Source organism: Antennarius striatus, chromosome 12 (genome assembly GCF_040054535.1).
Source record: "Antennarius striatus isolate MH-2024 chromosome 12, ASM4005453v1, whole genome shotgun sequence".
Classification (NCBI taxonomy): Eukaryota; Metazoa; Chordata; class Actinopteri; order Lophiiformes; family Antennariidae; genus Antennarius; species Antennarius striatus.
The window spans coordinates 16,709,736-16,732,500 of record NC_090787.1 but is presented as its reverse complement, the minus strand read 5'-3'; the positions used below and the strand labels follow the sequence as shown (position 1 = coordinate 16,732,500).

The window sequence follows — 22,765 nt, the reverse complement described above, 5'->3', positions numbered from 1 at the left end:
ATATCAAGTGTTAATTCTTAATACACCCATCTGATCCTAGAGACTTACTCATTTTTAATTTCCCAGTTTTATCACTTATCAACATTTTATTTTGTTTTTTGTCCAAGGTTGGATCCAGGAATCCAATTTGAATGAGACTGCCTCTTTGAACTTTAAATCATGGGATTTTCTAGAAACCTTCAAAGGCTTCTTGAATTTCTGTTAATTTACTTTTTATTAATTTAATTCTTGGTCCCCTGATTTATTGACTATTTTATCTGTCATGTTCTTTTTAAGTTTCCATGCTGACACATTCATTGCACTTTTATAGTGCATTTGTTTAAGTAATATTAGATGTTTCGTGATATAACATTGTTTATTTCAGTAATTTCGTACAAGGACTCACACTGATTATCCCCTTTTGTAACTTCTTTCAAAGCATCACACGCAATGGGAGAGGAGAGGCGGTGGTGGTGTTCATTCCAAATAAAGACTAATCTCCTTTTACGGTTGTATTTTTCTTTCCTTCTTCATGTATTTTTGCTTTTGACATGATATTTTTCTGGGGGTCAAGCTACTTCACAATGTCTATTACCCAAACCACAAATAGACAACCATGACCCCATGTTCATGTGTTAACAGACAAGTGCTCATGTTCTTCAGTATATTGTGTTCTTTAAAGCCTGTAGTCTTTCATTCAGATGAGAGCAAAGCACCTTCCACCGTTCTGGAGCACAAGTGTTTACGTCATGTGTAACTTCATGATTGATAGGCTGTCATTGTCAGGCAAGGATCAAGTTTAATAAAGGGCGATATTTGTAAATGATAACAATCGTATTGCAGAGAGCAGTGAAGTTGTAGTAAGCTCCACTGCACCTTCTAAACTACAGATTTTCAACCTCATCTCTCATCATTTCTGTACATGCTTTTTATTACCTGTGTATTAACCTTTCTAAAGGGAACCAGAATGGCAGAAACCATCATGATAACTGTTGATGGATACACAAGTTTATTGAATAGATGTCTGAAAGTAGTTCACAGGTGTTTTTTGAAAGCTATATCTGGCAAAATCTCTGTTCAAGAAAAGAAATATTAACAGTGAAGGACAAAAAGATCCAGTGTGATGTATTTAGTGGCACAGTGAGGGAATCTCTGATTACTTCAAATGGTTGCAAATCTCCTGACCTTTAACTTCTAAGGATGAAGGAGAGGCTCCGAAGAATGCAAAAATGCACAAGTCACTGCCTAAAGCCAGTGTTTGGTTTGCCCATTCCGTACCGCAGTGGAAACATGTTGATGGTTGGCAGAATGCAGGGCCAAAAAGGTCAATTCTAACTCATGAAATACAAAGGTTTTTATTATTGCATAATTACAAAATAAACCTTATTACATGTCCTACATATTTGAACCGTCAAATTTGTCTAGTATGCCTCTACGGTCCTTTTAAGCTACTCATCTAGATTGTAAAGGTCAGCAGCTTCTTGCTGGATGTCATATACAGTATGGCCCTTACATGAATCCCCACAAAGTTATCTAATATCCTAATTTTTCTGAAGAGCACCATCACCAGGTCAAATTTTTGGAAAATAATATTCCTTGGAGGGTAGCACGGTTTTGCAGTGGGTGGCGCTGTTGCCTCGCAGTAAGAAGGTCCTTGGTTCAATTCCACCCGTGTGGAGTTTGTGTGTTCTCCATGTGTCTGCATAGGTTCTCTCCAGGTTTTCGGCCTTTTTCCCACCAGGACAACCATGAAACCTTGGTGATTTGTACACGTTAAATTGTCTGTAGGTGTGACTGTGAGTGTATGTTTGTCAATCAAGATCTGGCTTGTGACAAATGGTGACATTCCCAGGGTGTACCCCGCCTCCTGCCTGAAATCAGCTGGGATAGGCTCCAGCAAAACCTGTGACCTGGATTCAGATAAACAGCAGAAGACGAAGCGGTTTCTGATTGTCTTGTCTTCAACAGTGAATATTCCTATGAAATTTAATGATAACGGATGGATGAACAAGGAGCTCTTTACTCACCTCCCCCATGCATGGAAATACGTCCCTTTAAAAATTAAAGAATACCGTAAATTATATTAATATAGTATAAAATGTCAATCAAAATAAATAAAAAGAAATAATTTTAACATAAATGTGAGTATGCTTTCTGTGTAGGGATTACAGACAATATGTTTGAACAATAAATGTTCTATTCTTTTTGTCAACTAAATAATGGCTGCATTAATAATGCATTGAGATTTGAGTTTCACAATGTGCTATCATAATATCTTAACTTCCAAATTAGCACCAATGCCATCTGTGTCCTCAGCCTTGAGGAGAAACTCAAGTGCTGGCATTGCCTTTCTCAAATTTGATTTGACATCTTTTAAGCGGCAGTGGCCGGTCAGGGCCAGCAAGGCCTTCTCTGCTGGTCTAACATAACCAGAAATCATGATAATATTTATGATAAAAGTTAATTACATTTTAATGCATTTTCCTGAAATAAATATATTCAAATATATGTATAAATATTAGAGCTGTCAGGCGATTAAAACAATTCATCTAATTAATTACAAGATTTGTAATTAATTAATGAAATTAATCACATTTTAATCTCATACCTGCTAAGGGCCCCCTAGGACATCACAAAATTGTAGTTCATGACTAATCAATAGAATACACCAAGAAGAGAAGATTTGAAATCCACATTTTTATTGGTTAAGTGTGCTTTATAAATGAAATTCAAAAGAAAAAAGGCCAAGCACATCAGCAAATGAATTAGGTGCATTTCTCAAAAAAAAAAAGATTCTTGCTCTTCTGCAATTTGTGTATATAATGTGGAGCACTGTGTGATTGTAGTAGAAATACACAAAGACTTGTGTCCCTTCTAACGGTTTGGTGTTGCTGTGCTGGTGTGTGGCAGGAGGAGACGCCAAACTTGTGGGCGGAGCCTCGTCTCCAAACCTGGTCTGATTGGGCTGATTAGCCTGGGGCTTTATAAACCGGTTTATTCTTTTGGTTGTTTCCAGGTTGTTTTTGCACTTCTGCTTTTCTTGTGTTTCCTTGCTGTTTGCTTCGCCATGTTTTGATTAAAATATGGCTGACAATATCTCCACTGGTGTACTGCATTTGGGTTCAAATCCTGCTCTCCATGACACGCTGCTGGAAAATAACCCGTTTTATACATGATAGAGGTGATGCAACATCTAGTAGTGTGTTAATGTATGTCTGTGTTTTGTTTCTCTAGCTGTGTTGTCATAAATGATGGTCATTTCAGTGGGTTTTGTTCTGTGACATAGTTGTGTGATGTCTATAAAAGGTGTGTCTGCGATGTTCTTCTCTGCCAACAATAAACAATTTAAGGAGTGGGGTTGACACCAGTATTTGTCCCATTTGAGAGGAGTTATAAATACCTCAGTCCTGGTGGGAGTGGTGGGAGCGCTTACAGTAATTTGAGATGTATTTATTCACGTTTGATTAAGGAGAACATCACTGAAGGCCTAGGTGTGAAATGCCACTGCTTTTAAGTCCATATCTGTATCTGTCAAATTGTTGTTGTTGGATTGTCAGATTTAAACAGGGTATGATCAACTCTTACTGTGGGAATAACTTGTATCCCCTACACTAAGGTCAAATGTCTGCCGTGGGTCCAGTTCTGGGGAGATGCAGGTAGAATTTCTCCTCTAAAATTTTATTTTCCATTAATCACACCACTAAACCACACTGAGAATTGCACCTGCATGCAATCAGCTAATATCCGTTTCTTGCAAAGATCAACCTCCTGTACCAGCTTTTCCATATTACCTTCAGTTCTATATATAGGCAGATATGTTCTCTATACATATGACTTCACTTTGCAATGTCATGCCCTTCTCCTAGTTACCCATGGTGCTTTGATACTTTCCCTCTAGGCTGTGCACACAACAGAAGTGAATCTATCCATCATTCCAAAATTCTTTTCACACAAATTAAGGAAAACAACCGTGTCCCAGTTTGAATCTGCTTTGCTTCACCTTTGAAGCAAACTGATATAGCAACCTCAGATACTAAAATACCGGTCATGTTCACTGCAAACTTCTTAAATATTCAATGTAAAACCTTAAGGAATATCTGCTCCCCCAATTTTCAGCCTCCATCCCTCGATTTCCATGGCTACATCTTGACTCAGTGCATCTCATCCTTCTCCTGGTACTCCAAGCAGTTCCACTCACAGCAAAGAACCAACATGATTCAAAGCCCTTAAGCCTTTAAATGAATGTTTGCATTGATCCGTCTCTCCATGTGGAGTTTTTTCCTTTAGATTGAATTTTCTATCAGAGGCTTGGGAGTTTGAGGAGTGCATTCTTCTGGGCAGAGAGGGTTATGTCCTGTATATTTTACTCCTGGAATCTGCATGAGGCACTCTTGCTATTTGGGGTTGACAGTCCTTAATGATAACTGCTGTGTCCACCTTAGCCTTCCCTTTCCACACATGTTTCAGGCTCTCTTTCTTCTTCATTGTCATTTCTACATGCATCACAGCTACCATATTTTGCTCCTTTGCAACTGATGTCCTTCTGTGTGACATTTTCTAATTTCATTGCATTTTAGTTCATCTTTTAATTATTTCTGTACATTCTCACTGTATTCTGCTTAGTGCTACTTCTCATCTGTGGTCATCTTTAAACTCTCTGACTTGGCATATCTATACTGCAATGATCAGAGTTTAAGGACACAAACATGTTACCCATTTGACATTTAACATGTATTTTTTCTCTGGTTGTGGGAATAACACACAATTTTATAATTTTTTTCAAATGTAACTTACTTGGGACCTCTGAGATGAAAAGGGAAAGGACAAAGATGAGTTTTTGGTATTGAGGTCTTTATTAATGGGACTAGGAAAGCATTATGCAGCATACAGTATTTGGTTCTAATAAATGACACCTTTATTTTTTTTCCATTATGTCGATACAGAAGGTCAAGTTATCGTGGCAGGAGATTTTAAATAAGTGATGGATGGGATGTTTCACAAAAGCAGGCCTAATGGTAAACATATGCTGTATCTAAGAATAGGACTGCAGTACATTTGTTAGCAGAGGACCTGAGTGGTGGACGTATGACGGTTTGTGAATCCAAGTGAAAAAAGTATGACAGTAGAATATATCAATATCAGACATCCTAATCGATGTGATAGTGGACTGTGGGGTAGGGCCATTGCTCTTAGTGACCATGGCACAGTGGCATTACATATAGACCTACAGACAGACAAAGATAGAAAAGGCTGGTGGAGGGTAGATACTACGCTATTGCAAATTAATATTGGAGGAGGAAAAACGCAGAGATACGCTGGAAAAGAAATGGAACAGGAGCTGGTTGCAACCGTTATATTTTTGGACATTCTCTCACATGAATGAAGGACTGATTGGTGTGACTGCTCCTGAAACCCAGTGTTGGCTCATGGTAAAGCAGTCTGGAGAGAGTACATGGGATATATACAGTGTCACACCTAGCCTCTCTATGACACAATCAGATCGCAAAGAAGACTATTTACTGGGACCAATGGCTTAAAAAAGGGATTCACAAAATATGAGACTTGTACATAGAGGGACCAGTTATGTCTTTTTCTGAATTCTAGCAAACATTTACCTGGAGAGCAAAGGGGTTTTTTGGAAGTCCTTACCACTCAGAGACTGTATCACTGAGGAGAAACTCATTCAGGGGGAGAACCCAGTGACTTACCAAGATCAGCGCAGATCTACATCTGGGTTCTCTGTATAGGACTACCAAGAGACTTGTGCAACAATTTCAAAGTAGTTTAGCAAAAATACTTACAATGTGAATTCGGTGCAGAGGAATGGTTAGAAATATTGTCAGACACAGAAAAGTACATACAGGAGGCCAAGGGAAAGTCTATTCAGTAGGAATCAATACATAGGTTTTATTTTACCATGTCTGAATTCCATTGAATGGACTTGTTGGCCAAAATCCTGTTAACACAAGAGCATTTATACATATTTATACATGCACTCTGGGAATTCATACTGATAAACCTGTTCTTGGAAAAAAAAGTTATAGAGCACATGGGAAAAGAGCTGGGTGTGGCAGCACCTCCATCTCTCGTTTCGGAGTCACACAGAGCTACCGATGGGATCAATGTATGACCTTGCTATATTTAAGGTTATGCTGACAGTGTCACTGAGGAAACAACAGGAGACAGAGCTAGAGGTAGCAGAAATGAAGATGCTGGGGTTCTCTCTGGGAGTGACCAGAATGAATAGGATCAGGAATGAGTACATCAGAGGGACAGCACATGTTAGAGGTTTTAGAGATAAAGTCAGAGAGGCCAGACTGAGATGGTTTGGACATGTCCAGAGGAGAGATAGTGAATATATTGGTAGAAGGATGCTGAGTTTTGAACTGCCAGGCAGGAGGCCTAGAGGAAGACCAAAGAGGAGGTTTATGGATGTAGTGAAAGAGGACATGAAGGTAGTTGGTGTGAGAGAAGAGGATGCAGAAGACAGAGTTAGATGGAGGCAACTGATTCGCTGTGGCGACCCCTGAAGGGAAAAGCTGAAAGGAGAAGAAGAAGTTTTGGTTTTTTTGCAAAAAACACTTTAATCGCACTCAAACATTTTACAATTTCACATTACATGAAAGTGCTAAAGTGCTTCAAAAATACTAAGAACCAATAAAAAGAAATACTATTTGAAAAACAGTGCATTATATCAGGAAATTTGCAAAATTGAGTTGATCATCAACTAGAGTGCATAGGACATTTTTGTGACACCAGATGTTCCTAAAGTTATTCAGGTCTTTTGTCATTTTGTAAAAATCAAATTCTAGTTTTAAGCGACATCTGATGTTACAGCAAAAAACAGTAGCTGCTTCTTGAACAGTACTGTTTTCAATTTTCCTCTTTCTGGTCACGTAAATTGTGAGTTTTGCCTCCCCAGAAATAAAATTTAAAAGCTGCCACTTTCTTTGATTAGATTTAGAAGAAGAAGAAGAAGAAGAAGAAGAAGGAATTATATCAGTCACCCAAAGGATTCTCAGGCTCCGAAAAAATATGTCCCCCCAGAATTTAGGCAATGGCTTGGACTTACGTCAGAGATAGTGTCTATATGGTTTAGGGTTAGAGTTTGTCAATTAATAATTGTAGCAAGTTTCCAGGCTACCTTAATTAAAGATATTAGCTTTCGGACTAGTCAATCAGAAGACCAATTCGACTCATGGAGGTAGCGGTGCAATGAACCACACAAACACAGAACTTTATGTGCAATTAATTATATTAATTTGTGAAGAAAAAAAATATATATACAGTGAACCCCAATATTCACTCTCTGCAGAAGGAATAAAATTAACTAAAGTAAAGTACATTTCAGATAAACCCACACACAATATTTATCATCACACTCATTGTCCAAAATAATCCAGGGTCAAGTCCAAGCCGTAATTGGTCCGTTGGCAATGGCGTGTGTGTGCGTGTGTGTATGTGGGTGTGTCCGGGACAGGAGAACACTAAGAAGTCATGGGACCAGTTTTTTGCCTATGGAATATGTAATGTAAACAGTACTTACTGTGATGTCAGCATCAACAACATCAATATTCAGAATCCTCTAACAGGTTACGATAATGTTACTAAGGAGTTGCAGCAAAACAAAGACAAGTCTCAGGTTATACTTGTCATCATAATTCTTTGACAATAGCAGAAAGGTTTTAAAAATGTCTTGCTTCACTTATAGCAGAAGTCTGAGGAAGATTAATCATAGAATGGCTAAATCTACTGAGATAGTGTAAGAAAACCTACCATTTGATAGCAGAAATTCAGGTCTTGGTTAAATTCATGAAAGAAAACAAGTTATCCCAGATACCAGGAAGTTAGGAAAGACTGTTATCATGTGAAGGTGGTTTGAAGCATTTAACAGGATTAAAAAGAAAATCAGTTTCAAGGAGTGATTCATGTCTCAACAACCTCATGCTCATTTCAGGGTTGGTCAGCCCCATGAGCAGTCTGATTTCAATAAAGGTTTTATTAGGTCAAAATAGGTGAAAGAAGAAAAAATAGAGGACGGAAGAAAATTATGCACTGATACAGCTCACAGAGATAACCGCAAATAAAGGCGTGGGAAAAGGAAATAAAAACACAGTTTGTAGAGAATCCCTTGAGATGAATGAGACCAATAGAGGATAACATAGATAAGTAAGTAAAGACTGTAGTAATATTCCGCTCAAAGTGTATAAATCCCCTCATGCGAAGATTTTAACGGGGGGATTTTTGAAAAATTAATGTTCGTAATTTGCCGACTTACCTGCTAAATCATAGAATAATATCGGACATAGCATGTAAAGAATGAGGTTGAAATATAGATTGTATTATAAGTACAGACAGGGAATATTGTGCTGATGTATATGTGGCACATGATACAAACAGGAGATGATACATTATTTCAGTGCAATGAAATACAGATGTAGTTATATTAACATTGTGTGTGACCTGTCCAGCTGGAATTTCTACATTAGTTAAACAACAATAATCTAAAAAAAAAATCTGACTAAATTTTTTTATACTTCATAGTCTTTGTCTGCATGGCTTTGTTGTGTGGTTTTATCCTTCTCAATAGAAAATCATGATAATGATTTCAGGTCCTCTATCACCCCATTCCTTGAAGGCCAGTTGTTATTGTGTCGTGTTTTCAACCATGGAAAAATCTTTCAAAGGTGATTTTCCCTGTCCAATATGAAAGGTGTGTGTGTGTGTGTGTAAATATAGCCCAATTGAATGACCCTGTTGTGACTGCTATTCCATCAGAATGTGCAGCTCCAGTCACTCACAGATAAAGAAAACAGAAACTCTGTGATGGAAGCTGACCACTTTAATTAATTTTCAAACATATCAGCCTCACATCATTCCCTATTTCTTATGAGGTTATGTGCTTGGCATAGAGTCTATATCAACTGTCAAGTAAATTCATTTAAAAAAAAAAGTGAAATTGATATTTATCCAGATTGATGCAGCATGTTCAATACAACAGAATGAACTGTATCACATCAAGAGCGGAGGCAGATACTGTATGCTGGTATCTGTCAGTCAAGACAATTTCTCAATCTCTCATCCATTATTATTAAATAACAGGACTAGAAAATCTACAACGTCTCCACCTCATCTTAAGTCATCGACACACAGGATCTCCAGATACTGAGGGCAAAAGCTTCTCAGTTCAGCAAAACGCACCCTTTCGCAAATCAAACATTATTATGGATCCAGTCAGTTCATACCACAACTAATTGAGTTGAAATTGAAATACATGCATACATGTATGCATACAAACTAAGGAGAGCAAGTGTGGAGTGAATTCAATTACAGTCCTGATTTTTAAAATGTTGGGGTATAACAGTACAAACCACAACACATTCTCGAATGTTAGCTGAGTATTGATTCAAAAATGATGATGCAAGAGTGGAGTTAGCCTAGCTGTGTACTAGCAGTTTTAGAGGTTGCTGGCACCAGTTTCACAATGTATTTCTATCTATGAAAGTAATAAAGTTTCGAAGAGTTTTTAGATTTAGTTGTATCTTGAATAAATTTGGATTTGGAATTCATTGTATTCAGGTTGGATTTACATTTTACACACCATCAGAATTAGAGTAGGTTTAGTTGAATTTGATTTTGTTGTCTTGATTTCATGGTTCTGGTATTTTGAATTCTGGCCTGTTTGATATGTTATACTGAGAAGTTTGCTTGATTGTTTGTTTTGTTCATTTTTTCACTCATTCATTCATTCATTCATTGGTTTCTAGGTATTTGTATCTGTGTCTTGTTCACTTTGGCCAAAGCTCATAACCATAGTTGAGGTGTGAAGGATGTGTTAGTGACACCGAGGACATCCTCAAAGTTCTCTTTCCATCGCCCAGCTGTTTTATCAGTTGAGGTCAGTAGCATCCTATCCAGCCTGTACTTAGTTTGAGCAACGCAATCAATCAATCAATCAATAAATCAAATTTTATTTATAAAGTGCTTCATCATAGCAACAGACATTCCAAAATGCTTTAACGGACAGACTGAACACTCCAGAGCAACTCCCTCAGGGAGGAAGAAACTCCGGGCAGGACTCTTTTGGGTGGTAATCCGCCTTGACCGGTTGGGTGGAAAATGAAATAGCATGAAGACAAGGACAGGGTAAGAGAAAGAGAGAGACAGAGAGAGAGTGGCAGATAAGCCAGATAAAGTCGGTGTCTTTATGGCTAAGGTTTGGCAATTTGATGCAGGCACTGAGGTGGGGACGGGAAAGTCAGGCTGAGTTCACTGACTCCTGGGTTGTTTTATTTTATTTATGTATTTATTTATTGATTCAGTTTATTTTCTTCTTTCCAAACATGTTATTACAACAGACTTCACTTCCGTCAGTGTTGAGACATCAGCAACAACATCCGAAAAGAAAAAAAAGGGTTGACGGGTGTAAGCCATTGGCTTGTAAGGTTGTTGTCTTCAATACATGTTCCCCATCATGTGGTTGGTAAATTCAGAGCACAATTAAAGCAGCATGGATGACTGTATGGTGGCACGGAGGAAGAAAGGAAGCAGGACCCCAGCCGATGGTTAAATGAGGGGATGGGTGGAACTGGTGGGATGGGTGGAACGTCCACAGCAGATAGGAGGCTGAGGGGTGAACCTGAGAAAACCTGTGAGGACATAGAGCACAGAGACTCCAGGGAAGAAGTTGGGTTAGTAAGATGTGATTGGAGACTAGGACATCTTACTAGTCTTATCTGATGGTTTGACAGAATCTCTTTGAGGTCACTTGAAAAATTGCCATTTTCCAAAACAGCACTCTGCTGGGTCATCTAGACCAGCCAGCTGCCTCAGGCATCCCATAGATCAACCACGCCTGACAAGACTTCAGCCTGACAGTCTCCCTTACAATAGTGTCCATCAACGGGTAATGTGATTACTGTCACAACAATTACCCCCAACCTTACGAAAAAGATCCAAGCAATTGCCTTCACAGTAAGGAGTGACCTAACATGGCCCCCATGCGCAGCTCCAGTGTGGACCATAGAATCCAGCACCTCTCATGGAACTTGGTTCCAGTACCTGTGCCATGGGTACAACTACGCATTGCCAAGGAAGTAATCCCCTTGGCTTCACTCCAAGTGTGGGCCAGGGTATCCTTGATCCTGGCATGGTTAACCAAATTATTGTTCTTCATGGGGGTATTTAAAACTGCCGTCACCTTGGACCAATTTTTTCTTTGGGAAACCCTACCACAGGCAAAGTTTCAATATAGATCAAATGATTCTAGGGTACTGAGAAATCAGTACAGAACTAAACACCTAGCAAAGGGTGCTGCATGTCGTTGGACATGCAGCAATTTCATTACCTGATTCAGCAGATTTTTGCTGTTGTAATGTGACTTTCTTCCTCATGGGTCTGGTGCATGCAGCATCCTGTTACAACCCGCTGAAGTAAAGGGCCACACAGTGACCACATGAGACCCTTTAAAGCAATGTCAGCTTCTTTAAGAAAATGACATGGGGTAAATATTCAATTCACTGATATAAAAGTCTCTGACAGTATGAATTGTGCATTGCACTCTGGAGTTTCCAGTTTTTCCTTGAAATGTTTGGATATACCTTGAGAATCAAAATGAAAATCAAATGAAATGCTCACATTAATATTTCAAGTGCATTTCTGGTTTTTAGCCATGAAGCCAGATAAGTTTTGACAGCACTGAATATGAATGCAAGGCAGAACCAAGACAAACATACTTTGTCAGCATAAAGCCTCACCTCTAGTTTGCCCCTCATTCGACTTTCCACAGAGTTCAAAAATAAGAGCTGATGCTCTAAGACAGGAACAAATCCACAGAAGATGAAGACAGACAAAGACTGAAGAAGGGTTATAATCCATCGACCTGCTACATAGATAATTGTATGTATATTATGGACACCAATGCACGATAGACTGGGTAAAAAAAAAAGTCTGTTGTGGTATGAAATTGAAATTAAGACATGAATGACAAGATAAGTCATTAACAATGCTTTCCAGGGTACATGGGGTGTGATTCTAGTCACTCTATAAACTGAATTATCTTTCTGAATATTAGTTCTTGTTTCCTGTTTGACATGAACCTCTTATTATAGCATAGTATAGTATTTGAAAAGAATGTGTCAGCTGAGAAATTACTGTATTCTGCAATGATATGACAAATTGGATTAAACGCTCAGTGGTCAGTTATTCAGTGGAGTGGAAATAAATTCCTCAGCGTACCTCAAGCAGTGTTTCCTATGAAGGGATCACCCAGGGGACATGGGGGATTTGGAGTGAACTGGTGATTTGTTTTTATAAACCTGGTACAATGTAAATCCTGACTTACTGCAGGTCTTACTTGAGATCAGATACAGACGTCATGATAGAATTTCAATCCCAATCATGAAGCTGAATAACTGAAACCGTCTGGGAAAGTAGGAGATGAACGTTCTTAGCAGACAGTTTTCATTCCTGACTTAATCTGATCTTAAGGAATCGGTGTGGGGTGATGGGCATGTTTGTCAAAGGCATGTGACGAAAATGTAATTACGCTTTGAAGACATCTTTTTTTATGTGGAATCAGCTCAACCTTTTAAAATTGAGCCTCAAGATGATCTAGATTATTTCAAGTACAGTACTGAATTAATTATAGTTTTGCATCATTTAAATGTGCCGTGTTTTTACCGTCTCTCATGTTGTGACTCTAAAGTTGTTGTTTGGTGCACTGCTTCACCCAGAATGTTTAATTCATCGTCTGTTTGATGGACCGCCGCAGAACAGACATACACAGTCCTTGTTTCCTGAAGATGGATCCCTTAATTACTCTTTAGTCTCATCAGACCCTAAAATTAATTTGTTCCATTGTCAACTTGGCTTTGTGTGTTTAATTGAAAATGTGATAATATATTTCCATATATTAATTGGAATGTTAAACGTTTGACATTTTCATATCGCATTATTTTTGACAATGCTCTCCTTGAAATGTGTTTGGTCCTCTGATATATGTATGCGTTTGTGTTTCTGTCAAATGTCCTGATGAACCCGCTGACATGGAGGAAACCATTCTCTCTCTTCTCTGTCGTTCTCAGGTATTGTTTCACTGATTTCTCTGGTCATCCTCTCTTACGACCGTTACAGCACTCTGACTGTATACAACAATCGAGGGCCAAACTACCGCAAGCCCCTTCTGGCTGTTGGGGGCTCATGGCTGTACTCCTTGATCTGGACAGTACCCCCTCTGCTGGGGTGGAGCAGCTATGGCATAGAGGGAGCAGGAACGAGTTGCTCTGTGTCCTGGACGGTTCAGTCAGCACAATCACATGCCTACATCATCTGCCTTTTCACTTTCTGCCTGGGCATCCCGGTCCTGGTGATGATCTACTGCTATGGCAGGCTGTTACTGGCAGTCAAACAGGTAAAATGTGTGCAGAAATGTTTACTCTGTTTTCCTCCGTTGAAGACTAAATCACAAAACATACACTTGGAAATGAAACGTGTTGTCTTCCAGTTTAGATCTCTATCTCTATTCACCTTGAACACTCGTATTCGGAGCAATTATAACTTCAGAAGGTGCCAATACACTTCAGAGACTGTATGACAAGATCATTTGGCAAGTGCATTTCCACACATTGACAATATTTAATCAGTAGATTCACTACAGAGTACACACTACATATGCATTACTTAAGATTTAAATTCTGTATGCATGTGGCAAATTTTTCTTTTCAAAAAAAGATGAATTTTTTTCTCCAGAAGTCCTCTGTAAGGTTTCTGTTAGGGGCTCAGGTACATTAGCAGGGGCATCATCCATGTTTGTGTTTGCCCAGAATGTCATGTACACAAAGAGAAATAAAATAAAGAACCTCTGGTGCTGGAGAAAAGGGAAGACATTTTGCTTGTCCCTAAGTGAGTTTTATTTCCCGTTTGTAGCAACTGTCTGGATTCAGTAAACAACTTTTAAAAGTACCCTTCAGCTTAAATTATCTCTATCTGCACTACATTAGGTGAATTCGTTTCAGATAACTTTCACACAACTTATCTGTTCAGTCTCTCTTTGACACTTTCACTGCTCAGTTCTAAGAAAGAAATGGCGTTTTAAAGGACTGTAACATTTCTTCCTTTAACAGGGTTACATCTTCAGACCTAATAAGGTTATGGGACAGCATAGCTACCCTGACTTATGCAGGCCAATACGCAAAAGAACGTGGCCCATTTGGTCCAAGACAACTGCAGCAAGGAATTCATGTTAAATAGTTACACAGTTGGATTGAGATGGAGAGGATGTGTTTGAAGAGGGAGCTAGCACCTTCAAAGTCCTGCTATTACTTATTAGTCCCTGTCTCATACATAATCCACCCTGCTGAGAGTTATAATGGAACTTGGTATGTCATGCACTGAGCTGGAATAACTGCCCCACCTCTCTACACCTTCTTTCACTTCACTCACATGACAGGAGGGGGAAGTAAGGGCTGAGATTAAAGAAAAGCCAGTCTGTGTGAAGACCAGATCCACAGTGTTGTTAAGACGGCATCAATAGGATTCACATCAGTGAATCCTGCTTAAAATTTTTGTGGATCAGTGCATGTGATGAACATATTCCTACATGTAGGACTTCACCTCTGCTAAAGCTTCATGTTTAATCGTTTTCCCAATTTGATTAATGGCATGACTAATATGTATTCTGTAGTGGAAAGCAATCAGAACTAAAAGGGTTCAAATCCTATGGGCTGCTCTGGTTTTGTCTTTAAGAGGCTCCTTGTGTGAAAGTCCCTGATTGCAGAATAGAATAGATTCTCCTTGTTGCTGTTGAAAAGATACTAAAACCTTGAACTACATGAAGTTTAAACTTAAAATTTTAGAATACTTTTACGATCTTTTTGAGCTTTTTTTTAAAGGATCGGAGAAACACTCATGCATCCATTTATTCCTTGTTGGTGCTGGGAAATACAGTATTTATCTTCATTCTCCTCCACGCAAACTGAGGATGGCTGTCAACATGAAACATGTACAGAATGTGGAATTAAAGAATAAGAACAAGGTTTCACTATTGATGCCTCCCCTTCAATGACATATTACATCTTTTTTCAGCAGAAAATAAAACAAGTCCATAAACAAGTACAGTACTGTATCTGATTTGATTTCCTAGCTGCAGAGAAATAAAAGGATTTCTGGAAATCAATCAAGGCTATTTCTAAGAATTGTCACATCCAGTGACTGCAGCACAATCATTTTCTTCTCACTTTCATCCACAGGTGGGTCGAGTACGAAAGAGCGCGGCCCGAAAAAGAGAGTTCCACATATTGTTCATGGTTCTGACCACAGCAGCCTGCTACCTGTTGTGCTGGATGCCTTATGGTGTTGTGGCCATGATGGCGACATTCGGCCCACCCAACATCATTAGTCCCGTGGCCAGCGTGGTGCCCTCGCTACTGGCCAAAAGTAGCACTGTCATCAACCCCCTCATCTATATACTAATGAACAAACAGGTGAGTCTGCAATGTGCTCAGTCCACTCATTCATTCATCATTTCCAAAAACCAATCCCATTGTGACATGTACAACAGCTTTATTTACACAGTAAAAAAACTACAACGGCTGAAATCATAGAAATGGTCTATTTAAATATCGATTCAAGTGTAAGAAGAAGAGAATCCACCAACAAATCAAGTTAAGAAGAACACCCTAAGGCCGTTACAGTGAAACAGGACCTTCATGCTCATTCAGTGAGTCAAGGGTGCTTGTTCTCTTCCTTTTCCCAGGGATACTGCAGGAAGCTGCAGGGGGGAAATGTAAAACTCAAATGTTGAACAATCCTTAAGAGGCAGTGTGGTGCAGCAGTCTCCGCAACACTTATTTAAAACAAGACATTAAAAAAAACATTGAGAGGGTATAGAGGCTGAGCTGACAAAATGTGTCAATTAATGTGTAACCTGACAAAAACTTTTTAAGCATCCAGTAGTCCTACAATTACTCTTAAGTCCTCATCCAACACTTTACCCACCCTGCTTAGACACAATCCAGAATTGAATTTGGCACAATATTGAGAAGATGAAGTTGCAAGAAGGCAATACACAGAATCAAGTGCTCCCATGGAACAACTGAAAAGCTGCACCAAAGCTGGATGTGATTTTCATGCACTAAAATCTGCAAAACACAAAAATTCTTATAGCACGATTGCCAGTTACAACATTGATAATGGTGCCTAGTTTGCAGCACAGTACAGCACAGACAGTTTGAGACGCTCAGCCCTGATCCTGAATTACATGCTGTGTGCACCAGAAAGTAATCAAGAGATAATAGAAATGTACACATACAGTATGTTCAGGGTCTTTCACACCTTCAGTGTGTTACAATCACAAGCAATAAAACATTTGATCATTTATCTCAGAGAAATGTAAACCTACAGTAGAGCTGCATGATTTAAAATAAAAATGGTTTATTTCTAAAACTCCAACAGTACTTTTACATTTAAAGTCACTGGGTTCCTATGTCCAACTGTATTCTAATGACAATCCACTGACACCAGGGCTGCTTGTACAAACTCACCACTTCAGAGAATAATCAATTACTGGCATCCACCATTTAGCACTGTGGGATACAAATATCCTCCTGCCATAATGAACCTGTGTTGAATTAAACTGTTTGACCAGCAGAGGCTGCAGTTTGTGGCGGCGTGGAGTTTTATTGTGGATCAGTGCTGCAATATAAAACACAATTAAAGTAGATTTTATTTATATCCACCATCCCATACTTCAAGTAGTAAAAATTGGCACCAAACACCTAGACACCTATTTCTGTCCTTTGATCCAGTATAAAAATGTAGAAAAAAGATTTTCCAAAAACGTGTTTTGATGAAAAGATTTTGTTTTGAAGCAGTGTTGAGAATTTTTAGAACCTGCACACTACTCAATCACAAATGGTACACACCAGAACCGTCTACATACTACTACATACTACAGCCATTCAATATACATCCGACTATTCAATACTTCTGTAAGACATCCCTTTATGGACCACAACCAATAGCATGAGAATACCTTGCCAAATAACTGCTCTGCAACAAAAATTAAAAAATCACAAATATCTTTATTCTCTTCACTGAAATGTCATCTCCATAGCGAGCTGCAGATATGTTACGGAGCAAAAAACAAACAAACCCCAAAAACCTCAATTATGCTACCTGGAGACAGCACTGATCTTCTAACATTACCAGTGCAGAGACCTCTCTTGTAATTGTTTCCAGACAGGTCTACACCAATATGAGAGGATTCAGGAGGTATGAGCCTTTTACTTCAGTAGGAAATGAGCTTCATGTTGTTGCAGGACAGAGAGATAAAAAGAAATAAACCAGCACATGTGGACACTGTACCGCAGCAGTCAGCTCCACAGAGGATTTGGCCATCATATGAAGTCGTAAAAGTACATTCAATAAAAAGTGAACTGCCATAAACATCAGGATCCCCTGATAAAGCTCATTTCCGCAATATCAAGGGCTCCACAATTCTGATGGCAACTAAACACCATGTTACTGCAGTCCTGCCACAGTATGTACAGCATCTATCTGAACCACGACAAGGCAACCCAGAGGAAAGCGTTAAAATGACTAGGCACGGGGTTACAACTGTTCCAAGCACAGATTTATCCTTAAGATCCATTTTGGCCCCATTAACTTGACTATGGTATTGTAGGTACGATATGATCCAAAAAGGACAACCAGCGTGTTCCATCCCATGGCTCGCTAACCAAAAGTCTAAACATGGAGTGAGAAACTGGTGGTTAAGAGCTGGAAAGTTTGCATGCACAAACAGTAACTTAGCACTGACCTCAGAAGCATCAGCCATGTGAAATAAACCCCGCATGACGATACAAAACACTTTGATTTCACGAGCAGATAGAGCAATGTCAAACAAGGGCACATGCTGAAATGTACAGTAGTATGTTAATGTGAACATGTGTATATTGCATTTATGACATTCAACAAGGATGACTTCTCTGCTTATTCAGGACCAGTTTAAAAAAAACCCCAAAAGATAAAAAAGTCAATTATCCACCGTTAAAAACATTCCCTTTGAGTGGGGAACCACCTGTAATATTGATAAAACACAGCATTTACACTTAAAACACCCAGTTATTGAAAATTAACTTGTCTATCTAGAAATACAGATCAGTTGCTACCCTAGTTAGCTCCAAAGCTAACATGGCTCAGCAGAAGCAGAGAGAAATGTCTTCTTCAGATTCATCTCAGAGGCTCTCCTGGGAGTTTTCGAGTCTAATAACCCATCTTCATGAAGACCAGTTGTTTACAAAGCCCTCGCATGATTCCTTCCTGGGGGGGTGGGTTATGGTTTGTGATCTTCATGGGTCTAATTTGAAATTGCAACACTCCAACCTCACCTCCAGTGGCATTTATTGCACCTCTCCCTTAGTCGGCCAGAAAAGGCCAGCGTTTCTGTGTGTCTGTGTTTAAATTCGGGCTCAGAGGGTCAGCATTCATATCTCAGATGTCACAGTTCATGGTGCTGAAGCCTGGGAGGGTGACGCGGCCCTTTCTCCTGAGGTCGCTCTCAGTCCCTGTGTTGATTCGTTGGATCAGGCTCTTCTCATACAGGAGGGGATGGTAGGCACCCAGTGTACAGGCAGCATCGTAATAACGCTCGTGGTAGTGGCACAGGTCCGTCAGCCTCATGGAGGGAATGTACTCGTAAACATGCACCTGCTCACACATCGCCATCATCATGAGGATGCCTGAAAACAGACACAAAAAGGGTTATATTGGCAGACTGGATTGTCTGAGGGGGTTTTGTTGTTGTTTTTACCCGAATCAAGTGGAAATCTACAGTATAAAGAATCAACCACGTTTTCACATTTCTAACACTTTCAGAGAATGAATCGTTTTTGATAGCATCTCGTCAGCGAATGACTAGAAAATAACAAGAAAGCAGCAACAGAGAGAAATAAATAATTCTGATGGTTTTACTTTGTTTCACTCTGAAGCACATATAAACATGACCGGAGCGTCACACCCCCCCAGCAGGAAGGCTCCACAATCCTGAATGTTGCATGAATTCAGACAAAGCCCATGTACAGCTATAATAGAGAGAACAAATAACTATAATCTAAACTGACTGCTACATTTGTAATCGGTAGTCTAAACACACACTTTTCATTTTATAGTTTGTTTTTTTTTAATTCCCCAAATGAGATGAAATGGAAATGAAGGGATGAACATGGAAATGCTATATGCACCTGCATAATAAGGATGACGTTGATACCTCAGCGATGATGCAAAGACATACTGAGACATACTTGTGACAATACTGTACATCTAAAAGCAGTTTTTAAAAAAATAAAGAACTGCATATAAAGTGCAGTTCCACCTGAGACAACTGACTACCCTTATAATGTACAACGGAGACATGACCTGACTGCTAATGATCTTTGAGTCGGTGGTGGTACATGCTATAAAGATCAACCACTGATCATCCTTCAAGTGTTTAATTTCTGTGATGGTGGACTGAAGGCACAAGCTTCAAGGAGCGGTACCGGCTCTATAAATAACCACAGCTGCGCACAATTGTCACTCACATTTCAGCTGCTTCCACTCTAACAGAGAACGTCACTGATGTAATGGTCAATGTTCTGGTGTGAGAGATTTGGTGGCATCAGTCAATGTGGTTAGAACCTGCTGAATGTTCATACATTCAAACAAACTAAAAACCTGCCTTTAACATACACCATGTATTTTTTTTAAAATCCCAGATTTTAGCAACAGGCAGTGTTTTCATTGCTTTATCTGAACAGATGAGAAGCAATACTCTACAATTCTGTGTCAATCTGACATTATTACAGATTATATATTTGTTCAGCATGCTAAAACTAATCCATACCTTAGCAGACAGAATAAGGGATTTACTAGTGATGGGAGCTACCTATCATGATATACTGTACTGCTACCAAACAGATTACAGTTCAACTTTCTATTTGTTTTTAGGTAAAACACAATTGTGTGGAGTTGGCTTGTGTTCAGAAACAAAATGTACTTGCTCAGTAAAACCCCTTGAGATGAAGATAAAAATAGAACCTAATGTATAATAGATTACAACTTAGACTTATAGAGTTTTCCTGTGTCAGCATGCTATGTATGGCGTCTCTAATGTACCGCAATAATGCAGATACCCTGTGTACATTTTGGATATCTTTTTGTTGTTTTTCCATTCCATTTCACTTCATACATTGCCACCCTTTTCTCATTCCTCTCAGCTTCTGCCTTCCAGCGTGATTACAAACACCACAACAAGGCTTTATCTTTCCTACAGGATGTCTAAGCCTGTAATTATGGCCCTTTATTGCTTTTTTTAGTACAATTTAGACCATCCACATTGTCCTTTCTAGAATAAAATTACCAACACACAAAGACCAAATGCAAATAAATAAAAAGGTAGTCCAATAAAAATGTCAGGCTTTTATTAGAATTTATTTTCTGAGGATTCATTGCTATGCCTTTTCACTTTTTGATGATTTTTCTTACATTCTTTCCAACAATTAAACACGCAGATGAGCCATCAGAAATACTTTTAAAAGTAATCATGAAAACTGCGTAGAAAACATTCACTTTAGATGATTTTAGCATGACAACAAGAGAAATGAAATTAGATGTCATTAAGCTGTATTGCTATGGAATATTCAAGAAGCACAACTGATTGATTGTCATCTCTGGTGCAATGCGTTTGTCAGTTCTACAGATGTTTCCTGATCTTGTTCCACTGCGATCACTGGTCAGCAGAGAACGGCACCTCCATGCCTTCCAGGACCACCGTTGTCCAGCTGAACCGCCGAGTCTACAGCAACACGGTGGCCTGCAATGCCCAGATCGCCACTGATGTTCACAACCCATGCAGCAGCACCCCGGCCAGCAAACACACAAACCCGCCTGAGGTCACAAACTAGGCCTGATTGTCCTTCCATGTGAAGATGGGGGGGAACACGGTCCAGATGAAGAAGCGAAGGCTCAAGTCAGCATCAGCTACTGTGGAATGTGGACTCAAGCATGACACGTACAATGAAAAGTGTGCTCTTGTGGTTGTACAGATAGGAATCATTTTGTGTGTCTATTTAGATTTTATAATTGTTTATATGTGCAATACACAAAAGTCCTAAATATCTGGAGAAATACATGTTTTCTATAAACTTTGCAGCCAAAGCTGTCAGAGAGATGAACATCGCAACTGATCAAAATGATGTTATAGCAGGAGAACTTTTCCAAGAAAGCTTTCCAGGGAGCAGTCAAGAATTCTAGTTATAGCTCAAAAAGAATGCTGCTGTAAAGTTGGAAGTACATTATTGTTAAAAACATTAGTGTATTATAATTTAAGGATCTCCTATCATTGGAATTAGGGAGCAGAAACCATGGGCAATGGGTGTGAAACAGTGTATTAACAGTTTTCAAAAGAAAGATTTAAATATGTTGTCACACTGATGTTGAAAGAGCACAAATTCTCTTTATTGCATTGGATTCAGGGTAAAAAAAGATTTCTATTAATGTATTAAAAGGTTTTTGAATTTGATTTACTGCAATATTTTCAATTAATTTTGTTCTTATTAATGTATTCCTTTTACAAATTTATATACTTTTGACTAATTGCAGTTTTGGAATACATATTTTCTCCTCTCAATCCACCTTTTCTACAAAACAAAGCTTTCGTGACTATTCGCTGTTGCTGTTCCGTTTGTTAGTTACTGCTGTCAAAGTGAAAGATGGTCCATCATAGATTTGTGGTTCTTCCGTCAGTGCGTACGTGGATTGATGCATCATCATCTAACATCTGTCGTTTCTCCTCTCTCCACCCCCTGTGCTGCTCTTACTGTAAATGTTAAACAATGCTCACGCAAAGACCTTTTCCTACATGTAACTGTCAAAAGCTAAATGTTCTTTTTTTTCTCTTCTTTGTAGGCTTTTTGTTTTTATTTCTGTGCTTTTATGGTTGGCTTTCAATGGTTATTTCATACCGTTATCAAATCTTATCGCTGTGGAAGAAAATTGATGCATAGTTGTACTTAAAAAGAGGCTGGAGGTTCTTGTGAGAAGAGCATGAAAACAAAATAAAATATGGATCTGAAAAACAATTTTCTGAGAGTGACGGCTGTGATATAGTCAGTAGATTTCATGATCAGAAGCATAAAGAAGCCACATTGTCTTCAGTGATGTTAAGAGAGACCTGGGCACATTGAGCTTTGTTTACCAAATAAGTTTAATTGAATTTGTTTCAAAGTTTGACATCTGACAACAAAGAAGGAAAATCCCACAATTTCATCTCTAAAGGTAAGCTACATTACTGTACTTACGGTGTACGCATACTTCACCCTACATCATTAATTAAAACCGACTTAATGACTTTACTCAAAACAACGTAAGCTGAAGTATTTCATTTCATTTATGTGTTGGTTTTCTGTCCTGTTATTGTTTATGGTCAGTCACAGGGAATAGTACTTTTTGTATTTAGAGTACAGTATTTTCTGCACTATAAAACGCACTGGATTATAAGGCGCACCTTTAATGAATTGTTTATTTTATGATTTATTCTATTTTTAAGGCGCACCAGATTATAAGGCGCATATAATTAAAAAAAATTAAAATAGATTAAAAAAAACTAGTGGCTGTAGTTGCGCTATCCGTCCACTAGCTAGAGTATTCATGACTGTGTGTACCTTTAGTAATCTGTTAACGGTCCCTATTGTTATGTCAATAAGCCATTCTGAGCCTCATCAAGGAAACCTGATCACTTGATCACTTT

General features: G+C 38.8%; 2 protein-coding genes across 3 annotated transcripts in view; one reads left to right on the top strand and one right to left on the bottom strand.

Annotated features, from left to right (window-relative positions):
• The window catches only part of tmtops2b (teleost multiple tissue opsin 2b), a 25,116-nt gene extending 2,547 nt beyond the window's left edge, over positions 1 to 22,569 (top strand). Inside the window, exons 3-5 of the mRNA XM_068329233.1 lie at positions 13,065 to 13,390; positions 15,228 to 15,461; positions 20,709 to 22,569. Coding sequence (XP_068185334.1) covers positions 13,065 to 13,390; positions 15,228 to 15,461; positions 20,709 to 20,921 — 773 coding nt within the window. The 3' untranslated portion in view covers positions 20,922 to 22,569. The remainder of the gene's footprint in view (positions 1 to 13,064; positions 13,391 to 15,227; positions 15,462 to 20,708) is intronic.
• st6gal2a (ST6 beta-galactosamide alpha-2,6-sialyltranferase 2a) overlaps positions 15,578 to 22,765 on the bottom strand; it is a 40,125-nt gene continuing 32,937 nt past the window's right edge. For both annotated transcript variants that reach the window (XM_068329231.1, XM_068329232.1), the window contains exon 7: positions 15,578 to 18,719. In XM_068329231.1, coding sequence (XP_068185332.1) covers positions 18,472 to 18,719 — 248 coding nt within the window. In that variant the 3' untranslated portion in view covers positions 15,578 to 18,471. The remainder of the gene's footprint in view (positions 18,720 to 22,765) is intronic.